Here is a 19,916-nt window from a genome sequence, read left to right as displayed (position 1 = left end):
TCAAACTTTATTAACCAGTGAAACTATTGAATAAAACAGTCTGCTCATTCAACAGACAGAAGCCAGTAACACGATGCTGACTGCGTTTTATTAAATCAGACATATTTTTGTGTTGACTTTTTACTCAAAGTGATTTTAAAAAGAAGACATTTGCCAAGCTCTGCCAACAAACACGAACACCACGAGTGTCTGCTTCAAACCCACACAAGAATCTGTGACGCTGAGGGCTGCATGCACCTGAGAGAGCGACAACCATAGCGTGTGACAGGTGAGAGTATTGTGAGTGCTGCTGCTCTACCAGCAATGTTGCTTCTGTGACTGCCTTAACTGCACCACCACGCCTGAGGGAATGAGCAATATGAAGACACGTGCTGCAGCCACATGGGCTAGGGGCTAACGTTAGCTATCAAACATGGACAGACTCAGTCTCATACCAGTTTCAGTAAAATGTAACGATAAACCACACTACCCTGAGAAAAACGACACAGTTTAAACAATGAATTCGTCATGAAACATGAAACTCTGTGTATTTGCAGCAAGCTGCATTATTGTATGTCAGCTCGTTCATATTAGACCTCGTGGTGTTTGCTGCTTAATAGGTCTTAATGCAGCTTGTAGTTTTCTTTAGTTTGTTATAGCATAATATCAAAACTTTACTGGTTAAAACAGAAAGAAGAACAAGAACTATAAGTCTATGAATGTATGAAATATGCACATGGCTTCCCCACAGTGATAAGTACCCGAGTGATTACAAAAAGAAAATTCTTTCAACAACAGTTTTTTTTTAAATGACTCAGTGTTAACCAGAACGAAGACACCTACACTCACAGCCCACAAGCTTACTGTAAATAATGAATTCCTCTTACCTTTTTTTTCCATTTACTCCTCGAAGCCGGCTTTCTGTAGAAGTTTGAATAAAAAAATGAAGTTGATAAGAAGTTCCACTGGGAGGACTGTTTCCTTTTTCCTGTTTCAGTGATGAGATGATGACGATGTGCGGTTACTCTTTCCAGTAATGGAATCCAGATTTTAGCCTCAGCCTCTATTTTTGCAGCAAACATATTCTCATCTGTTCATTCATTGTTTCAGTTCGTTCATTTCAACCCTCCATCAGACTCCTGTTCTGCTTTCAGCCTCACTCCCTCTTCGAGCAGGCTGTCACGACGGGTTTACTCGCCAGACATCGCACACTTCTCATATTTTTAAACCTCTCACATAAACAAGTGTTCACTCATCATGAAATCTATCCGGATGAAAACAAAAACACGCTTACTGAAACATCTTTACATCATGAGGTTTAAAGCTGACGTCTGATCTAGTCAAGAAATGAGTCACTGATTCAGATCAGAGCTGATACAGCTAGAAGCGAAACAAAGGGTTTTCCAAAATACTCTGTTTCATTGTGTTTAGAAGCTCGATGATTTACAGAAGAGAGTGAAATTAATCTGCAAATCAAGTGAAAGGTTAATTTAGAGAAGATGTAATCCAGGCACTTATAAGCCAACAGGTGAACAATAAAAACAGAGTAAATAGAAAGAGTTAAGATGTGCCCGTCTGTTTCTGTCTTTAATGATGACCCAATAACTGAATTTTATAATGTGACTGCTTTAAAATTCCGATTTTGCATCATCATTTCTAAAACAGCTCTTTGGGTTTCCTGCTTTGACTGTCTCTGTTCCTGTTTTATCTTTTACTCCTCTGTGAGTGAACTACCTGACATCAGACCACAGAGCAGCACACACAGACCTGACGTGTGCAGCAACGATCTAATGACTGTTTCTGTTTGTGGTCCTGCAGGAGAGCACAACAGAAGATCTGCACGTCAGGGAGCTCCTGTAGAAGGTTTTATTCAGCACAGGGACACCTGAGCCAACATGCTCTTCCTCAGACTCGCCTATACATGTTTGAGTCGCCATCTTGAACAGATGTTATGAACCAACACGGCTGAGATCCATCGTCTGTGTTTGATCTGTGTTTGAATTTGAGTTTCTGCAGCACAGACTCAGTTTGTGGAGTTTTAGGTGAACAAACAGACGGTACAGGGTGTTGGTAAGAAGAATGAAAGTCTGTTTCTATGCACACAGACTTCCTGGTTTTGCTCAGGGACAAACATGTTTACACTCTAAACCCATGTGTCGGATGTCATGTACATGCAGGTTTCTGTGCTCAGGCGTCTGAACTGCATCGTTCATCAAACTAATCATAACAGTGAAGCTGAACGTCATTAATTCAAGTCTGACCACATTTCTTTATTTTTATCTGTAACATGAGCTGAGGATGCATGTGTGCACACTTCACATAGGACCCAAGAATCTCTTCAACTTTCTCTTCCACTTCTCCAGCTCTCACGTCCAGGAGTCAGAGCTCAAAGTTTCCACAAACACAGGCAAGTGTCAGATAACCTCTGTAATGTTAATCTGTTACTACAGATTAACAAAGGATCACTCCTGAGAGACTCCAAACACTTCTCTGTCTGTTACAGGTTTATTCTGTCATCCTCCTGATTTCTGCCATGCTGTTTGTCAAAGCACTTTGTAAACTTTTGTTTTTAAAGTTGCCATATAAATAAAAGTTCTTATTATTATTATGTTCTTCATCTGCTTTTCTTGTAAGTTTCTTTATTTGTCTGCTTTGATTTCTCTGAGAATATTAGACATTAGAGTTTGAATAACCAGGGATTTTAAAGATTTGACAAAACAACATCTCAGAAACAAAGTTTGGTGACCTGGCATGGACACAGCAGCTGAAAACATTCGTAAAACATGTCATGGATGTCAAATTGTAACCAGACCTCATCCGTCAGACCCAGTGAGACCCACACCTTTACCAGACAAACCCTGGTCGGATGTTTTCTTAGACCTGCTAGGACCACTGCCTGACAGTCATTCAATACTGGTAGTTGACTACTAAAGTCGTTATTATGAATATGACATACTGCAAGAAAAGGTTATTGACAGCCTTGAAGCAATCTTCATCATACATTGAATACCTATCACCTGAAAATCTGGTAACAGACCACAATTAAAGTCTGATCTATTCAAAGAATACTGTGAACCTAATGGAATCAAACACATATCAGAACAACTCCACAGTGGGCACAAGCAAACTGAGAAGTTGAGCGACAAAATGCATCACTGATGAAAAGAATAAGGATTGCTCAAGTAGAAGGATGTGGTTGGAAATGTGAACTGAGAAAATATGAGACTGTGTACAAAAGCACAGAACATGCTACTACAGGGAAAGGCCCTGCTGAACTTCTCTTTAACCGGAAAATAAGGGGAAAGTACCAGACATCTGGGAATCAAGCACAGCAGAGTGGGAGGGTCGTGATAGAGATGCTGAGCAAAAAGGAAAATCCAAACTGTGTATGGATGAACGCAGAGGAGCTCAGTATTCAAAAGTGGACATCAGAGATGCAGTACTTGTGAGGCAAGACAAAGTGGACACGTTCACAACACTGTTAAACACAAAAGCATACCAAGTTGTGAGTAAGACAGGAAATCAAGTTGCCATTGATTCTTCAACAGGAGCATGCTATCATTTACACATCGTTAGCCTCATAGCATTATTGCCTAAGTCATATTTTGTCCAAATTGGGAAATCTACCTGACTCTACTCTCCTAACGCTGCTGATTCACTGTGCCTTAGTTTCTATATCCTCAGCCAATCAGAGTGCTTGTCAAACTCATTATAATTACTCTCTGCCTAAGTCATCTATTTGACTTTGGCATTTTGTGCTTTAAAAAAAAGATGGCAGAATCAGAAATACTTTATTTATCCTAGGGAGAAATTCATAAGTAATGTCAGGGAATTAAATAAGGTGCGGGCAACGAAGTATCAGTATCACCACGAGTGGCCCACCAGTACAACCTCCCTCATCAGTAGACATTGTGAAAATGCACACAGCTCCTGAGTGGGACTTAATAGCCTGGTTAAGGTTGGCAAGAGAAATGTAAGTAATGTAATATAGATGTTCTGTATGTAAGAGTAAAAATGCCTGAGTCATGGCATATTTTCTGCAAGATTTGCCAATGTCACTTTTATTTGTTATGTTGTCCTTGTTGTGTCTTTTCTTTTTTAAGAAACTTAACTATAAATTAAAGTCGCAATCGGCAATGAGCGGGCCCTCGCACACCCGCGACCATTGCCTACGCGAGCCGCGGCCACACATAAACAGCCTCCTGATGTTTGCCTCCTGATGTTTGCCACCACACGATGCGAAAACAAGATCTGAGAGTATATGCTGCCTGAGGTGGTGCAAATGTTCCAAGTTTTTGGCAGATTGCCAAGAAAACCTCAAATTTCAGAGTCTGCCACGCCCACAATTTTAGTCTGACCAGAATGCCTTTAATGGTTTTATAATCGTCAATATGTCTGCTATAGAATGTGCCTTGTTTGGACTGAATTGGAGAAAAACTCTAGGAGGAGCTCTCAAAAGTTTGCACCCTTACTTAGGTGTCATTCTTCACTTTCAGAGCTGTATGTGCGTTTGATGCCCCGCCTCAACGCATGCCACGCCCACATTTTTTGTCTGATCAAAATTTGTTCTGATAATTTTTTCTCATCAAGGTGTCTACTATAGGTTGCCCTTGGTTTGGACTGAATCGGAGAAAAGCTCTAGAAGTTAATAGCGTTAGTATGCACCCTTATTTTGACGCCACTTTTCATGTTCAAAGCTAGGTGGCGCTCTTCCTGTTGAGTTTTTCAAGCATGTAGCTCAAAATAACCCCTATGGGGAGGGTTTTTTGAAAACTGTAGGGGGCACTAGTGAGCACATTTTTGGGTCAATGGGTTTACTATAGAATGTGCCTAGTTTAGACTGAATCGGAGAAAAGCTCTAGGAGAAATTAGCAAAAGTATGCACCCTTGCACGGACCCATTTTGGCCAATTTTTTCATGTTCAAAGCTAGGTGGCACTCTTCCTGTTGAGTTTTGAATATGGGTGCCACTGACTTTTTTGTGCGTCCTGATGCCATAAATATGTGTACAATTTTCATGCATGTAGCTCAAAAAACTTGATGCGTAGGGTGTTATTTTACCTCTAGGGGGCGCTACAAATTTTTTTTTTTGCAAGACCTATAATAACTTGCAATTTCCACCAGGCCCGATGAGTGTGCAAAAATATCCACGCTTTCATTAACGTTCAGGGGTCCAAAACTGCAATCTCCTATAATAATAACCCTTAGGGTTACAATAGGGCCTTCGCCACCAGCGGTGCTCGGGCCCTAAATATGACTGAGGCAGTTATGCTATGAGGCTAGCAAAATGTAAAAAGGTATGAGACTGACAACCAGAAGAAGGAAAAACATACCCTGGAAGAAACAGAGGCTGAGGACACCGTGCTGGAAGCAAACACAAAGACACAGACAATGGTCAGTCAGATACCGAAACAGGATATTCAATGCTCAGACAGGCTAGTGACCAGACCTCAGAGAGTCAAGAGGGCACCTCAGAGACACAATGAGCCAAGAAATTATATGTTCTCGGTCTCAGTAATAAAGAAAGTCACATTAGAAGTTTAATGTCATGATTTAATTTAGGTTGCACTATCTAATTAAACATTAAGATAGGCACTCAACAGTATGAAAATATTTTTCTGATAATGATGTCAACCTTTCCTGGAAGGGGAATTATCAGATAGAGCCTGTTTTTTATTATTATTTTAACCTAAGAGTTTCTGAAAATAAACTGTGATCAAACATAAAGACGTCTCAGTGTCATAACATTTGTCCCCTCAACAGATGTCCTCCAGTAAAGGCCTGCACTAAAAGTGTGTGTGTGGGTATGTGTTCTTAATTTCTGTAGGTGAGACACTTTTTTAATGTAAAGCACGTTGGTAAAGGGTGTCAGATGACCTCTGTTAAGTTAATATGTAACTACAGATTAAACTACTAAAGATTATTCACTGGCAAAGGATCACTCCAGAGAGAAGTTGGTACTTCACCAAGTCTCAAAGTGCAACGTAGAAACAGAAATGAAAGCATTCATTGTTATCACATTGATGGTAATAAATGCTCCTCCTTTAGTGCACAACATTCAGACATGCACATCATCATGAACTCAAAGTGTCTGCTCGTATTTTACAGCAGATTCAGTAACTTATGATGCTGTGGTCTGAAGTAGAGAAAACGCAGAAGTAGAACATTTCTTTTCTCGATTATAATCTCAAAAACATGACGCCACAAGTGTGAATGATATCTGAACCATTCTTATTCTCATGCAAAGCAGGTCGTTAACAAATATCAGTCGTTTCAAAAGTATTTGTTCCTTTGAGTCAGCTTCAGCATGCTTTACATGTCGCAGTGTTTCGTGAACACGTTTGGATTCATGTGCAGCATTGTGCATTCAGCTGTGATGTTACTAACCTGCATTGCCTCACAGGAAGCAGACTCTAACAGCCACTTCCTGTTTCACCCCATCCTGTTTGCATTAGTCTGATGACAGTGATCTGTTTCTGTACCCTCTGCCTGCTTCAGTTTCTGCTCGTGCTTAGTCAGAAATATTTAGTCACACTAAAAAAGTGGTTTTAAGAAATCGCTGATTCAGTGCCCGGACAGTTAAAGAGAAACTTCTCTCATGTCATGGGGAAGTGCTCTTATGATTCCCTCTCAGCCACTGTGTTGTGCTCAGACTACAGAGGAAGTACATTTCACTGCTGGTGTGGTTGTGCTCATGGGAAGAGGTCGCTCAGTTTGACTTCTTGTTTACAGTGAGAGACAAAACTGAGCACAAAAATGGAACACTTCACTTAAAAACGTTTCTACTTTTAAACGTTTTGTTGGCTTGTTGTCCGTTCCATGTTGGTCTTTTTAAATTTATTAGAATAGATTTTAAGATTTTACAGACCACTCTTAGAGCTCATCTGGGTCTCACTCTGAGCTACATTGTGGAAACGCTGACACCATACTAGTCATCTCACGGCCTTAGATCCTCTGAGTGGGGCTCTTCTGGTCGTTCCAAAGTCAAGGCTCAAATCCAAAGGTGATCATGCTTTCTCTGTAAGAGCCCCTCGACTTTGAAACGACCTCCCTGAGGAGATAAGGCTCGCAGAGTCAGTTACATCTTCTAATCTTTTCCTAAGACTCACTTTTATTGATGCTTTTAATTGACTTTTCTCTTTTAACTGCTTTTTATTTTTTCATTTCATTTTTTATTTTACTTATAATTATTTTTTACTGTATTTGATTATTGTTTTATTTATATTTTTCATGTATTATTTTAATGTTCTTAATCTATCCTTTTCTATTTTCTCTGATGTGATGATGTCTCCTTAAAACATTTTTATTGTCCTTAAATGCCTTTATTTACTTATTTAATGGTTTATGTATTTAATTTTTGAAAAACCTCTATGACAAAGATTTAATGATCCACTGTTTCATCACTTATTTGTTTAATTTGTGTTTATTCTTTTAAATCTTTTGCTTTGTATTTTGTTTTTTGCATTGTTAGAATTTTCTCCTCTGTCTGTTAAAGGTTTATTCTGTCATCCTCCTGATGTCTGGCATGCTGTGTTTGTCAAAGCACTTTGTAAACATTTGTATTTAAAGTTGCTATATAAATAAAAGTTATTATTATTACTATTATTATGTTCTTCCTCTCAGCTCTTCTTGTAAGTTTATTTTCTCTGCTTTGATTTCTCTGAGAATATCACTTTATAAATTAGAGCTGGAATGATCAGGGATTTTACAGATGTGATATTTTGAGGGTGAAAATCACCAGTTATTGATGAGGAGGCAGAGATTACTGTTGACTATGGATAAGGAGCGCCCTCTGCTGGATAGACGGCATACTGACACTGCATACAGCTGTTCCTTCAGTCCTCTGTGTGAGAGGGCTGACACTGTTGTGGTGCGTCTCAAAACTCCTAACTTCCATCCTCGCGAAGTCTGTGAAGTTTGTGAAGTCTCAATCACATACTATGGTTAATAGGCGTTTCTAGCCCATTTTGAGGGGGTGCTGAAGCACCTCTAAGTTGAATCCCAGCACCCCTAAAATTTGAGAGATTTTTTTTTTTTTTTACTGTATGTCCTTTTGAACAAGCTACAAAAGTTTCAAAACCATACAGTACTTGGTTCAAACGTAATATTTTAACAACAAAAATACAACAGCTCCACTGTGTTTTACATGTTGTGCATTGCATTTCAAATGAAAGTCCAAAAATAACTCCAATGTCAATTTTTTTGTATTTTTTGTACTTACTATAGGGGGCTGGTTTACTCCAGAAACATGCATACTGTTTATGTTGAGGAGCTGCTGTGTCAAAATGAGTTGTCTTTCCCCAGAATTTAGGATTATCATATGTTTCTTTTATGATTCCAATCCATTCCTCTTTTGCGTGGCTCAGCATTTAAATAACCTTTATCAGATTTGATGGTTTAGTCACAAACTTTCCCAAAAAGTGTTATACTTTTCTTTCACAAATGTGGGAATGAAATTGCATTAAAATGTACAAAACAGTGAAATGTATCTTGCACGGCTCAGCACCCCTAAACATCCAATCCTAGAATCGCCCCTGATCTAGATGTAACAGTTAATCTATATATTCTGGTTAAAGTTAATCTGACGGCTGAAACAATATACACTGAACAAAAATGTAAAAGCAACACTTTTTTTTTTTTGCTCCCATTTTTCGGCTGAACTCAAAGATCTAAGACTTTTTCTATGTACATGGGGATCAGAGGAGCAGCATGCTCTAAGAGAAGGAGTGTGGCTCATCAGGTGAAGTTACAATCATCTGAGGTCAAGACAAGCAGTGGTAACAGAAGCGTGCACGTGTTGTTGGTTAAAGGAGACAGACTCACTGTAAACCAAATAAAGTTTTGTCACAGTCGATCTAGAGTCCTGTTTCTCATGACATTGTGGTGCTGATCAGTAGTCAGTTATTTATGAAACCTGTACTTAAGTGCAACTTCACAAGATGATCCATGTCCCTCATTTATGCAGACAGCTGGGTGCTCCTCTGATCCTCCCCTTCAAAATAAAAAAAGCTAACCACAAATATGACTTTATTCTCAGATTGATTGGTATTCATTTAGGTTTATTTCAAACATATAAAATGCAAAGCAATTTTTTTGTACAGAAAATAATAAAACAAAACAAAAAATAAAGCTTAACACAATAAAAGAATTCCAAGCACTTGACAATTCAGTTAACATTTCTGAGAAAGAAGAAGTACGCACTTCTTCATCCAACCTCTTCTTCATTAGTTATTATTTAATTGTTCAGCTCAGAGTTATCAAAATATGTAGTTTAATTTAAAAAAATCTTTATTTTTCAAATACATTTATTTCACATCGAATTTAGAGCTTTATTTAAAAAAATATTGACTTTAATCCAAAATATATAAACACATTATTTATTTATTTAACTATTAAACATGTCAATTATTGACTGATACATTCAACTTTATCAAAATGTGCATCTAAATGTATGTTTACATCCAACATATGTTTTCAATTAACAATACAGACTCATAACTTATAAAATATGTCACATATTATAAATGATCATATATATTTTTGAAAAATACATATATTCAGCAGACAGTAAAACAATCCAGTTAACAGCCTCTCTCGTCCTCGTCTTGTTCCTTCATTACTTATATCACGTGTGTTTATAACTAATGTTTAAATCAGCACATCGTCAGCACTTTGTCTGGGTGATGGTTCAACACCATCAGATGACCAGTCCGCCGCTGCTGCTCTCACGACTCGAGCTCCTCTTTCTCATCCACTCGTTCACTTCTAGCTCTAAAGAAACCAACATGACGATGTACAAAATGCCACACTCAAGGTTTCACAGTGATCGCCCCACAGAAGTTAGGCATGTTTCTCATCTACAATCTACAGCCTCCACCTGATCCTGATAAGAATATCTCTCTTCAGCTGCTGCGATATGATCAGCTGCTCGTCCGTCTGCTGCCGTGCTGAGCAGGGAGTGCCCTGTCGTTGTTTTTCATCATTTGCATCATTTGTATTCTACATTCTGTGTTTTTCATTAACATTAACATGTGTAACCCATATACTGAATATATATTATATATAATGGTGTAACCTCAGTGCAAACTGAAAAACATGACAGGATCTGTCATCTCACAGGACAGATAGAAGTCACTGAGCTCTGAGTCTGTTCACATCGTCCAAATACATGAAGAGTTCCTCCACAAACTGAGGAACAAGGAGCTTTGTGCGTGCGTTTTCTAGGGGGACAATAAAAGTGAAAGTTAAGCGGGTTGGCGACAAGCCAGGGGATTTTCCATTTGAGGTGTTAGCTGTTGTTGTTCAAACTAGAATGCGGACGTATGGTTCAAATTACAGTATGTGCCTTCAGAATAAAAGTTGCGAAAAAAAAAGGAGTATTTTTTATTTTAAATTGATGCATCACATCATGTCTTTGATTTAAAAAGTGGTCTAAAACAGTGTAAATACTCCTAACCTGGACTTTATCTTCACTTAATTCATCTGTAGCTGTGTAAATCACTTTACAGCTGACTTTAATATGCATTATATTTAAATAAGATAAGATAAGATAAGATAAGATACTCCTTTATTCGTCCCACAAAGGGGACATTCATGGAGTTACAGCAGCAAACAAAAAGGTGTACAGTAAAAGAATTTTAACAAGAATATATATAGAAAATAAATGTCCATCAGTGAAATCTTGGAACATTTGCACCACCTAAGCCAGCATATACTCTCAGATCTTGCTTTCGCATCATGCTGTGGCAAATATCGGGCGACAATTTACATGTGGTGGCGGCTCGCGTAGGCGGCGGCTGCGGGTGTGCGAGGGCCCGTTCATCGCCGCTTGCGGCTTTATTATTTATCCTTTTAAAAGAAGATGTTGTCATGGATATATAACAGGATTGAAAATAACATCTTGAATGAGTCTGTCAGTCAGACAGCAGCTGAAATAAAAATTGAGATCTTTGTAATGCCCTGCTGCTCAGCATTATATTAAAGTAAAGGGAAGGCATCATGTGTTTATCAAACAGCACAGCGCTTTCTTCCACACACACAGATCTCTGTGGGCTGGAGTGCAACATGTTGAATGTTTCAGTTGGTGTGACTCTAGATTACAGCCCAGCCCTTCCTCACATGATAAGTCTGGTACTTTGGTCGCTCTTACTTCGAAAAGGCAGTAAATGACGTCACTCCCGCAGTCTGTCTCCGTGTTATAAGGTAGGTAGTCTGACTTTTCTCACCATATTTTCGTTTTTAAACAGTAACTTAATGAATGTTAAACTATGGTAAGGTCAGTTGGTGGTGTGTAAAGTTGAACTCTTACAGTCTATGTGATTATTTCATAAATGTTCTTGGTCGTTGATCAGGAAATATGAACGAGTTTAAAGTATTTATTGATATACTTTACCTGCGGAACACGCTCGATTAATGTTGAAAGAAGACTCAGGTAAATCTGGATCTGGTGCGGAGGTCTTGCAGAGGAGGACTAACATTAAGCTTCAGTCCCGGTTATGGATGACCACAATTAATCGATTATCGATTGTCGATTAACTGATTGTTAAGAAATTACTCGAAACACACATTTTTGTTATCAATTTTCCGTCATGTGGAACAAACATCATGTGGTCTCATACTGCACTCCGTTATCAGGGAGGTGTTTTAAGTTTAAAGCATGTTTCGATGTGAATCAGCTGTTAAAGGTGTTGCGCACAGCGGAGACGCTCAGCTGGCGGCTGCGGCTGCGCGTCAGGTCTCCATGTGCGCTTTTTTAAAGAGGATCAATACAAAACTGCTGCCAACAACGACACGGAAACAAAGGTTGACAATTTTAAACAGGAAGTTACCCACCTTTGGATACGAAGGCAACAGACAGGTGGGAAATTAAGGTACGCTATGTTTGCAGACCAGCAACATCAGAGCCGTCTGAGCTTTTCTGCCGCTGGCCTGATTCTGACCCGGTTGCGCTCCCGGCTGACACCTGACCGAATACACGTGTTTATTTTTCTCAATAAGAACGAGTAGACAGAAAACTGGACGCTGTGAGTCTGAAGTACTGTTCTGTTAGTAGTCTCAGCCTTCACTTTATAAGATTATGTCCGCGGAGAATATTTTTGTGAGCCTTATCGTTGATATTCTGCGTGTCAAACATGGACCCGTATTCAATACCGTCAGTTATATGCGATTTGTTGCTGTAGAAAATATAATTTAGGGGGAAAACAACCTATTTTTACCTGGTTTTTGATGTAATAATAATAATGTTTTTTTTAATCAATTAATCGATAGTTGATCGTTAACATTTCCAAAAATCGATCACGGAAAATACTTAAAATGTACATCCCTAGTCCCGGTTGAGTCAGACAAATAAATACTCTGTGTGACCGCACACAGCCAAGACAAGAAGTCAGTGTGGAGAGCTTTAAGGCACAAATAATGATTGTGAAATGTTTAAATGTTCTTTGTCGATTAAAGACAGGTTAGTAAATTATCTGTTGTCCCTGTTTTATGTTAGTTTCCATCCAGTTTCAGTTTGAGAACAGATCATTATCAGGGGATTTTTGGTGGACTGGACTCTGACCTGTTAAATAAACACCTCCTGACTGCACTTGGACACAGGTCTGTCTCTCCTCTGTATCTGGTGCAGTTATAGAGTGAAGAACCCTTAAAGGTGACATATTACGCTCTTTTTCATCAGAATATATTGGTCTAAGAGGTCCCCAAAACATGTCTTTAAAGTTTATGCTAAAAAAAACATGTTGAAATCAGATTTTGGCATGCCTGTAAACCCCTCTTTTTCAGCCCTGCTCAGAACAGTCCGTTTTCACTCTGACCATGCCCCCTCAGGAAGTGGATGTGGTCTCGGCTGTCCAGCAAGTTGATCTAATGTTAACATGTTGGCTGAATATACACAGACCCGCGTTACTTCAACCCTCTGAATTTGGAGAGGCGCCTGCAGCAGGACCTTTCTGAACGATTGGTCACAGATTTAGTGTTTCTTGTTGTTTTATTTGTCAGTATGTCGACGTGTGTCTTGGTACACAGCTACGAACATGTAGCTATGTGGCTATGTGGCTATGCTAACTAGCGCTAGCACTTTTCCATGATAAATAAAAATCATCCACTAGATCTTCAAATCTGCAGACGTGGGGAGTAAAACCGACCTTTGTATTCATTAAGACAGCCTACAACTAGCATGCCTCCCTCCTAAGCTCCTTGTTAGCACACATGCGTGCAGGTAATGAAAAACGGAGGAGGGGTTGAGTTGTATTTTATACAGTCTATGGGCTGAATAAGCTCCGAGCTCTGGCTTCTGTTACAGACTGGATATTGTTGTGACGTATGAAAAACACTGAAAACTGAAGCAGCTCGTTTCAGCACACATTTACAGAAAGGTGGAGAAATCAGAACAGGGGCAGAATGGATTTTTTTCACTTTCGGGGGGTTTGTAGACATGCCAGGGAAACATATTTCAGGTAGAGAACCATTAAAAAGTCGATTTTGCATGATATGTCACCCTTCAATCTCCTGTACAGGATAAGATCTGAAACTCAGGGTTTATAATGTGGTTAGTTCACTGTGTGATGATAGAAAGGGTTATTTTGAACTCAAATACTTTTTATCAGTCTCTACCCAAAGACAAAGCAGATTTAAACTGTGCTGACAGGTTGAATGTATGAATACATAAGGCACTTTACATTTGATTTAAGTCACATTTGCACCAAGTTAAAAGCTGAATCAAGTACAGAAGAACTGAAAATGAATTACCTGTCTAAAACTAGAGTAAACATTTCTCTTTACCCCTGTGCATTATAATTTAAGACATCAATGTGTGGCCTTTATAGAGAACTCACTGCTTACTTGGCTAAAGTCATGGCCAATTTTCTAGACTTTCCTTAAATTCTTGTTCAAAAGATTACTTTGATTTAAAGCTTGTGTGAGCAACTTTCTGTTTGTGTTGACTTTGCCGCCCCCCTGTGGACTAAGTGATCTTGCTTATTTTGTCCTGTAAATGTGTAAATTATGTTATCTCCTCCTGCTTTCAACCAACAGTCAACTATTTCACTCGTTACGAATATTTACTGCAGAAAAAGGGTTTTTCTTTGATGTGCTGTCATCACCTCATCTGACACCTACCCCCTCACAGCGATTTCAGGCTTAAAAATAACAAAACAGAAATGATCAATTCCTTTTCTAACATTCTTGTTTACTTTTCTAGGTCATAAAAAGCCATCACTGTTAATTTCAGTCCATTTCATGAGCACTTAAAAACTCCTCACAGGAGCTTTAAAAATAACTGCACATTAAATGTATAGTTTTAAGTAAATTATCATACTTTTGATAAGGGATCAGGTCATGATCATGTTGAAACTCCTGTCTTCAGTATTGTCCAAATTTGTAAATCATTGCTCAGACTTAATTTCTCTCAATCCCATTTATTCTCCCTATTATTCAATGACATGTAGCAGCAACATATTTCACACAGGAAGCTTCTGTCACGGTAACTTGTCAACAAATCATGACAACATTTCTTTCATAGCTTTCCATCCTTCTCAAAGTTAATAAAAATACACTTCACATAAACCCTTACTGAAATGTTTAAAAGTTTTAAACAGAGTCACTTAACTTTACAAAGTTTAACTTACAAGCTGATAAGATGCACACTGTGTCAGTAAACCAGCTAGGTAGTTTGTGTATGTGACCTCTAGTTGGCAATCTGAGAAAAAAAGTGTGCTTAATAGATGGTTACAAGCATGCTAGCTTATATGTCCTGCTAGCTAAGCGAACAAGCTATCAAGTTGTTTATTTGAAACAGTCATTAACAGCAGTCAATTGTTAATGACTCATCAGTGCTTACAACAGCATGCTAAGGACCAGCTTTATTTAATAAATATACATTGCACATACCTCCAAATCGTATTTTTTTTTAGCTGCGACAGTCTTCCTCGCACTGAGCAGACAAGCAAGCAATATTACCTGTCCTGATTTAAAATATCCTCTCCTGATTGGTCGATGGTCAGGAGGGGATGAACTGTGTCAGAAACAGTTCCTTTGCCTCAGAGGGTCGTCCTAAACTAAAGTTAACTGTACTGGATTTCAAAAAGGTAGGGCATCAAAACGAAGAATATAGAAACATTTGACTGATCAAGGCTCAGAGAAAACAACATCAAATTCAACTTAATATATGTGTAAATACTTTTTGTTACTAATTTTAAATGACTGCTTTTAAAGACAGAAAAAAGTATTTTAAAAGCGTTTGGTCTGTACCAAACTAAAAGTAAAATCTTGTGACTTCATAGGGTTTTGATTGGCAATCATATTATCCTACTTATTAGTTTATTGTTTTTTATTAAGAATGTGTTAAAAGAACACACCCTAATTCACTAAATACACACTTATTTATTTTATAAACATATTTTCTGTGAATTTTCTTAAAGTGTACTTTGGTATAACTGTGTGCGTTTCATTTTCAACACACTAAAATTATTCAATAAACATATTTGAAAACAAGTATCCAAAAAGGGTACTTTGAGTAATCACACTTAATTTATACAACAAGCGTATTTCATATCAATGCATTCATAAAAAATATACTATACTACAACCTTTTAAAAGTGTAATCAAAGCACACTTACAAGTATACAGTGAAATTATGTACTAAATAAACTTTTGACATATTTCAATGAAATACATTTTTCTACTAGTATGTTGGCAGCATACTTTGAAAAAATATACTTTAAATACACTAAGGGCAAATTTTTTAACTAGGTCCTGCTGGACTCCTGAAGTCTGACTAGGACTACTCTGAAACCTCTTTGGTTCCTCATTCTAGAGTCCTCTGAAAGCCAACATTTGAATAAAATACAGAATAAACTGAAGGAGAGTTTTTCTTTTTCTGATCTCTGCCTTCTTCTCTGTTTCCAGATGGTGTCCTGGTTTTGGATTGAATGTCTCCCTTCATTTGAACCTCAGTGCGATGATGTCTGCTCAACGAACTTCAAAAATGATCCTTCAAACAAAGCTTTGCTCACTGCTGATGGTAGAGTCATGTTTTTATTTCCTCAGAATTCAGAGGTCTTAGTATTCTTCCTCCACATAGAGTGGTGTGTCCTCTGAAGAGTGGAGTAAAATAATCTGCTGCTCTAAGAGATGAAAAGAGAGGAGGATTTTTGTTAACATAACTGCTGGTTTAGAGTTTCCTCGTCAGTGATTGGTTAAAGGTGTTGGAAGAGTAAAAACAAAGAGTGGAAATTCATCTGCACACATTTCAGAGCAGTTTGACATTAAAGACCTCAGACTCCACCTTATCAGACTCATCATCACAAACTGATCCTGATGTGTCTCTGCCTTTCTCTTCACAGATTATTATAATAAAAATCTCCACAGGTCAAACCCTCACCTGTCACCGGACAGAGTATCAGATTGGAAAAGAATGCTGTCTGATGTGTGGCAAAGGTAAGATCCAGTATTGTTAAAAATAGATGCATGATGATGATGATGATGATGATGATGGAGAAGAAGAAGCCCATGTGAGAGTCAGAGGGTTACATTCAGTAATCTTTAATCCAGATTAGATGAGCTGCATTAGAGCACACAGTCTTGATTTAGTGGTGTCAAGGCAACAATAAATAAAGTTCTGTGCTTTTTTTATAACTCTGCATTAAAATGCATCGTGGTGCAGCTCACATTCTGCAGGCGTCTTAATGTTCACACTGTTAGCACTACAAAGACAAGGAACCCGTTTAAAGATATACATGTTCTTACTGTATGCTGAAGAGAAACTTTGATGTGTAACATGGAACAGCAGGATTTCATGGATACATTCACAGAGGTCATACTCTGTATCTGTGACCAGCTGACAGCCTGCTGATTGATCATTGTTTCTGATCACTTATCCATCTCTGCACAAACTGATGGCCTCCAACTTTCTGCTCTGCAGCCTGAGGCTCATTTTACTCTTCAGCTTTCCTTCTGTGTGTTTTTATATCATGATCCAGAAACAAACCTCTACTGTCACATCTTTCAGTGAATGAAATTAAGTTGTTTTCTTTTTAACAGGAGAGCATGTAAAGACGGACTGTGATGAGGACAAAAGCACGTCCTGTAAGCCCTGCTCAGAGGGAACCTTCATGAACAAACTGAATGGACTCAAAAGTTGTTTCCCCTGCTCAAACTGTGATGAAGGTAGATTTATTTTTCTGTTATTTAAAGTCAGTCATTAGTCTTATTCTGTGAGCAGAGAACATCATCAGCATGTTTTCAATGAGACAGGTGTTTTTATCAGGAGCAGTGATGTTAGAACAAACCTCTGCTCACTGTCTCTTCACACTAAACCTTTTTTTAAATCAAATCTCCATTTTGAGGTTGAAGTCCTCAACCTCCTCCATTAAGTTCAGTCATTCATGCAAATTAAATCATAGATTGTAGAAACTAGCTTCACTGCTCATAGAAATGAAAGATGGTCAGGTTGAAGTTCAGCGTGTCACAGTTTAGTCCATTAAACATAAAAACTGAGTAGGTCTGTGTGTCTGATCTTTCTCTGTGTCCACAGGTTCTGGTTTGAGGATAAATACATCATGCACAAGAACATTAGACTCCGTCCGTGAACCACTGGAGGGATTTTTCTGCACACAGTCTGCAGAGCACGGCTGTCTGACTGCACAGAGACACAGGAGCTGCAGACCAGGACAGTACATCAGTCAGAGAGGTTGGTGTCATGAGCTGATATAACAGAGAAGACAATCTACTCTGTAGCTGAACACAACTCATGTGAGCAACATGTAAACCTCAGATGAAATCTAGTGATTGTAGTGATCATTAAAGGAACACTGGTTTGAGTTAAACCCTGAATATGAATCACATCAGACACCGCTGCAGCTCTCAGCCTGTGAAATGATGGAAACAGAGGTGTGGTGACACACTTCTCTACCTCACAGGTCCATCACTGGATTGAAGGCCTTGTTCTTGAATAATGGGGAGCAGTCTAGACTGCAGAGAAGACTTTGATTTTATTTGGAATATAATAAACTTTTATTGTTCTTATCATCAACACATTAATACGTAGTAACCCTGCCCAAAAGACTGTGATAGAGTTTAAAATGTAAGTTATGACATTATTAATAAGCTTCAGTGTTCAAAGAACAGAAGCTGGTGACATGAGAGGAGTTTAGTTTGTGAATGTGAATCAAAGTCTCATCTCTAAAGTCTGTTCTTTAAAAGAGCTCTACAGCTTCTCCTCATACCTCAGAGAGACTCAACATTTACATTTCTGAGGCTTCAAAACGTCTCAGGACAAAAACTTTCACACAAATAACTGTCTCTGGATGTGTTTAAAGAGTCTGCTTTAAAATCTGAAGAATCAAACAGTTATTAGAAATGTCAAATATTAAAAACTGATCCCTGTGTGTGTGCAGGAACCTCTCTGACAGACGCTGTGTGCTCTCCCTGCTCTGCTGGAACATTTTCAAATGGGACGTTTCCATCTTGTCGGGAACACACACAGTGAGTGAAGCTTCACATCAGACATGGACACATCTGAATTCTTCTTCCAGCAGCAGAGAGTTCATCAGATCCTACAGATGTACCTGTAATAAATGTCCCTCTATCATTGCAGATGTGAATCACTGAATAAACAGCTGCTGAGACCAGGAACTAAATCAGATGATGCTGAGTGTGGAGAACTAAGTCCAGAGAAGAATACAGTGATCATCGGTGTTGTTGTTTTTGTTGTTGTTTTTGTTGTTGTTGTTGGGCTTATTGTAGCTGCGAGGTTGTATCACAGAAAGAAGATAAACAGATGTCTAAACAGAGGTAAGGTTTTGCATTGTGATAATAAAACCATGATCATGTTTTATTAATAGATATTCATGTTTCTGTTATTGTTCAGTTTTTAAAAATTGTTTATCTTTTATTTCAGGAAAAAGAAGCAAAACAGAAAACGGACACATGGTATGTTTTAAACTCTCTGTGCTCTCCATCCATCTCACAGTTCAGTTATTAAATAATGACACTCACCTATCAATATTCATCTTAAAGGAACAAGAGAATTTAAACAAACGACGACCTGTAGAGGTGAATCAGGACAGAACAGAGGATCAGGTGAGACGGCAGAGTATCTCAGTGAGATGTTCACTGACTGAGATAAACTCGGTCACATCTTTATTAATGTACAAAAAAATTAAAATAAATCTCTTTCTTCTCTCAGATAGTCATGGCTCATATCTAAACATGCAGACAGTTTTTTGGACACAGTGAGGTAAATGTTCTCCAGGATCTGTTCTAACTCAGCCGGATTCTGGTACATTATCTTTGCAGTGTTCATAAAATACCTCAGTCTGAACTCTCAGTGTTCTGCACCTGAATGAGTCAGGAGCATTTCTTAAGCTGACATGAGGGCTTGCAGACACTGACGTTGAAGAATCATGTACAATGAAAGCTGTTTGCTCTGTTTTAAAGCATTCAGATCTTTTATACTTACAGTTTTTCTCGCCTGCTGAGACGCATTTCTCAAAACTCTAAACATGAATCCCAAACTGCACACTCAACTCCCCGAAAGTCAAACTTCAAAACCTAACTCTAAACCAAAGACGAACATGTTTCCTTATTCATAATCCTACAGGACAACTCGGATCAACTCAGTGTGAGGGGATGAAGAGGGTTCACAGTGAAGGAAGGAAGGACAAAAATACTGAGAGTAAAAATATTTAAAACAGGAAAAATACTGTCAAAGAAGATCATTTACCACAGCTGGGTTACCTCCCATAATCATCTACTTTAACGTCTTGTATAAAATAATTTAAAATGTTATCTTGTTGTAGATTTCTAATGTTAAAAGGTAACTCAACAGAGCGGCAACATTTCAATCTGCTGGACTCTTTAAAGACTCAAAATGAAGATGATTGTCCAAAGTCATTGTTTAAAGCATCAACAGAATTAATATTAAAATGCAAAGAAGCTGCT

General features: G+C 38.3%; 1 protein-coding gene and 1 long non-coding RNA gene across 2 annotated transcripts; both read left to right on the top strand.

Annotated features, from left to right (window-relative positions):
- Positions 1-127: 127 nt before the first annotated feature.
- On the top strand, positions 128-2,596 carry LOC117821935. The gene is made up of 2 exons (XR_004633095.1): positions 128-268; positions 1,798-2,596. It is a non-coding gene; the product is annotated as an uncharacterized LOC117821935 (long non-coding RNA).
- Positions 2,597-10,921: 8,325 nt separating this feature from the next.
- On the top strand, positions 10,922-19,223 carry LOC117821933 (tumor necrosis factor receptor superfamily member 14-like). Its single transcript, XM_034696493.1, has 10 exons — positions 10,922-11,180; positions 15,882-15,996; positions 16,319-16,412; positions 17,016-17,141; positions 17,509-17,664; positions 18,371-18,458; positions 18,571-18,767; positions 18,874-18,905; positions 18,993-19,055; positions 19,162-19,223. The coding sequence occupies exons 2-10, from the start codon at positions 15,934-15,936 to the stop codon at positions 19,180-19,182; spliced, it is 840 nt and encodes a 279-aa protein (XP_034552384.1). The 5' UTR covers positions 10,922-11,180; positions 15,882-15,933; the 3' UTR covers positions 19,183-19,223.
- The last annotated feature ends 693 nt before the right edge of the window (positions 19,224-19,916 follow it).

This window comes from Notolabrus celidotus, chromosome 11 (assembly GCF_009762535.1).
Source record: "Notolabrus celidotus isolate fNotCel1 chromosome 11, fNotCel1.pri, whole genome shotgun sequence".
Taxonomy (NCBI): domain Eukaryota; kingdom Metazoa; phylum Chordata; class Actinopteri; order Labriformes; family Labridae; genus Notolabrus; species Notolabrus celidotus.
The sequence above is the reverse complement of the archived record's forward strand: the minus strand, read 5'-3'. Positions and strand labels throughout refer to the sequence as shown.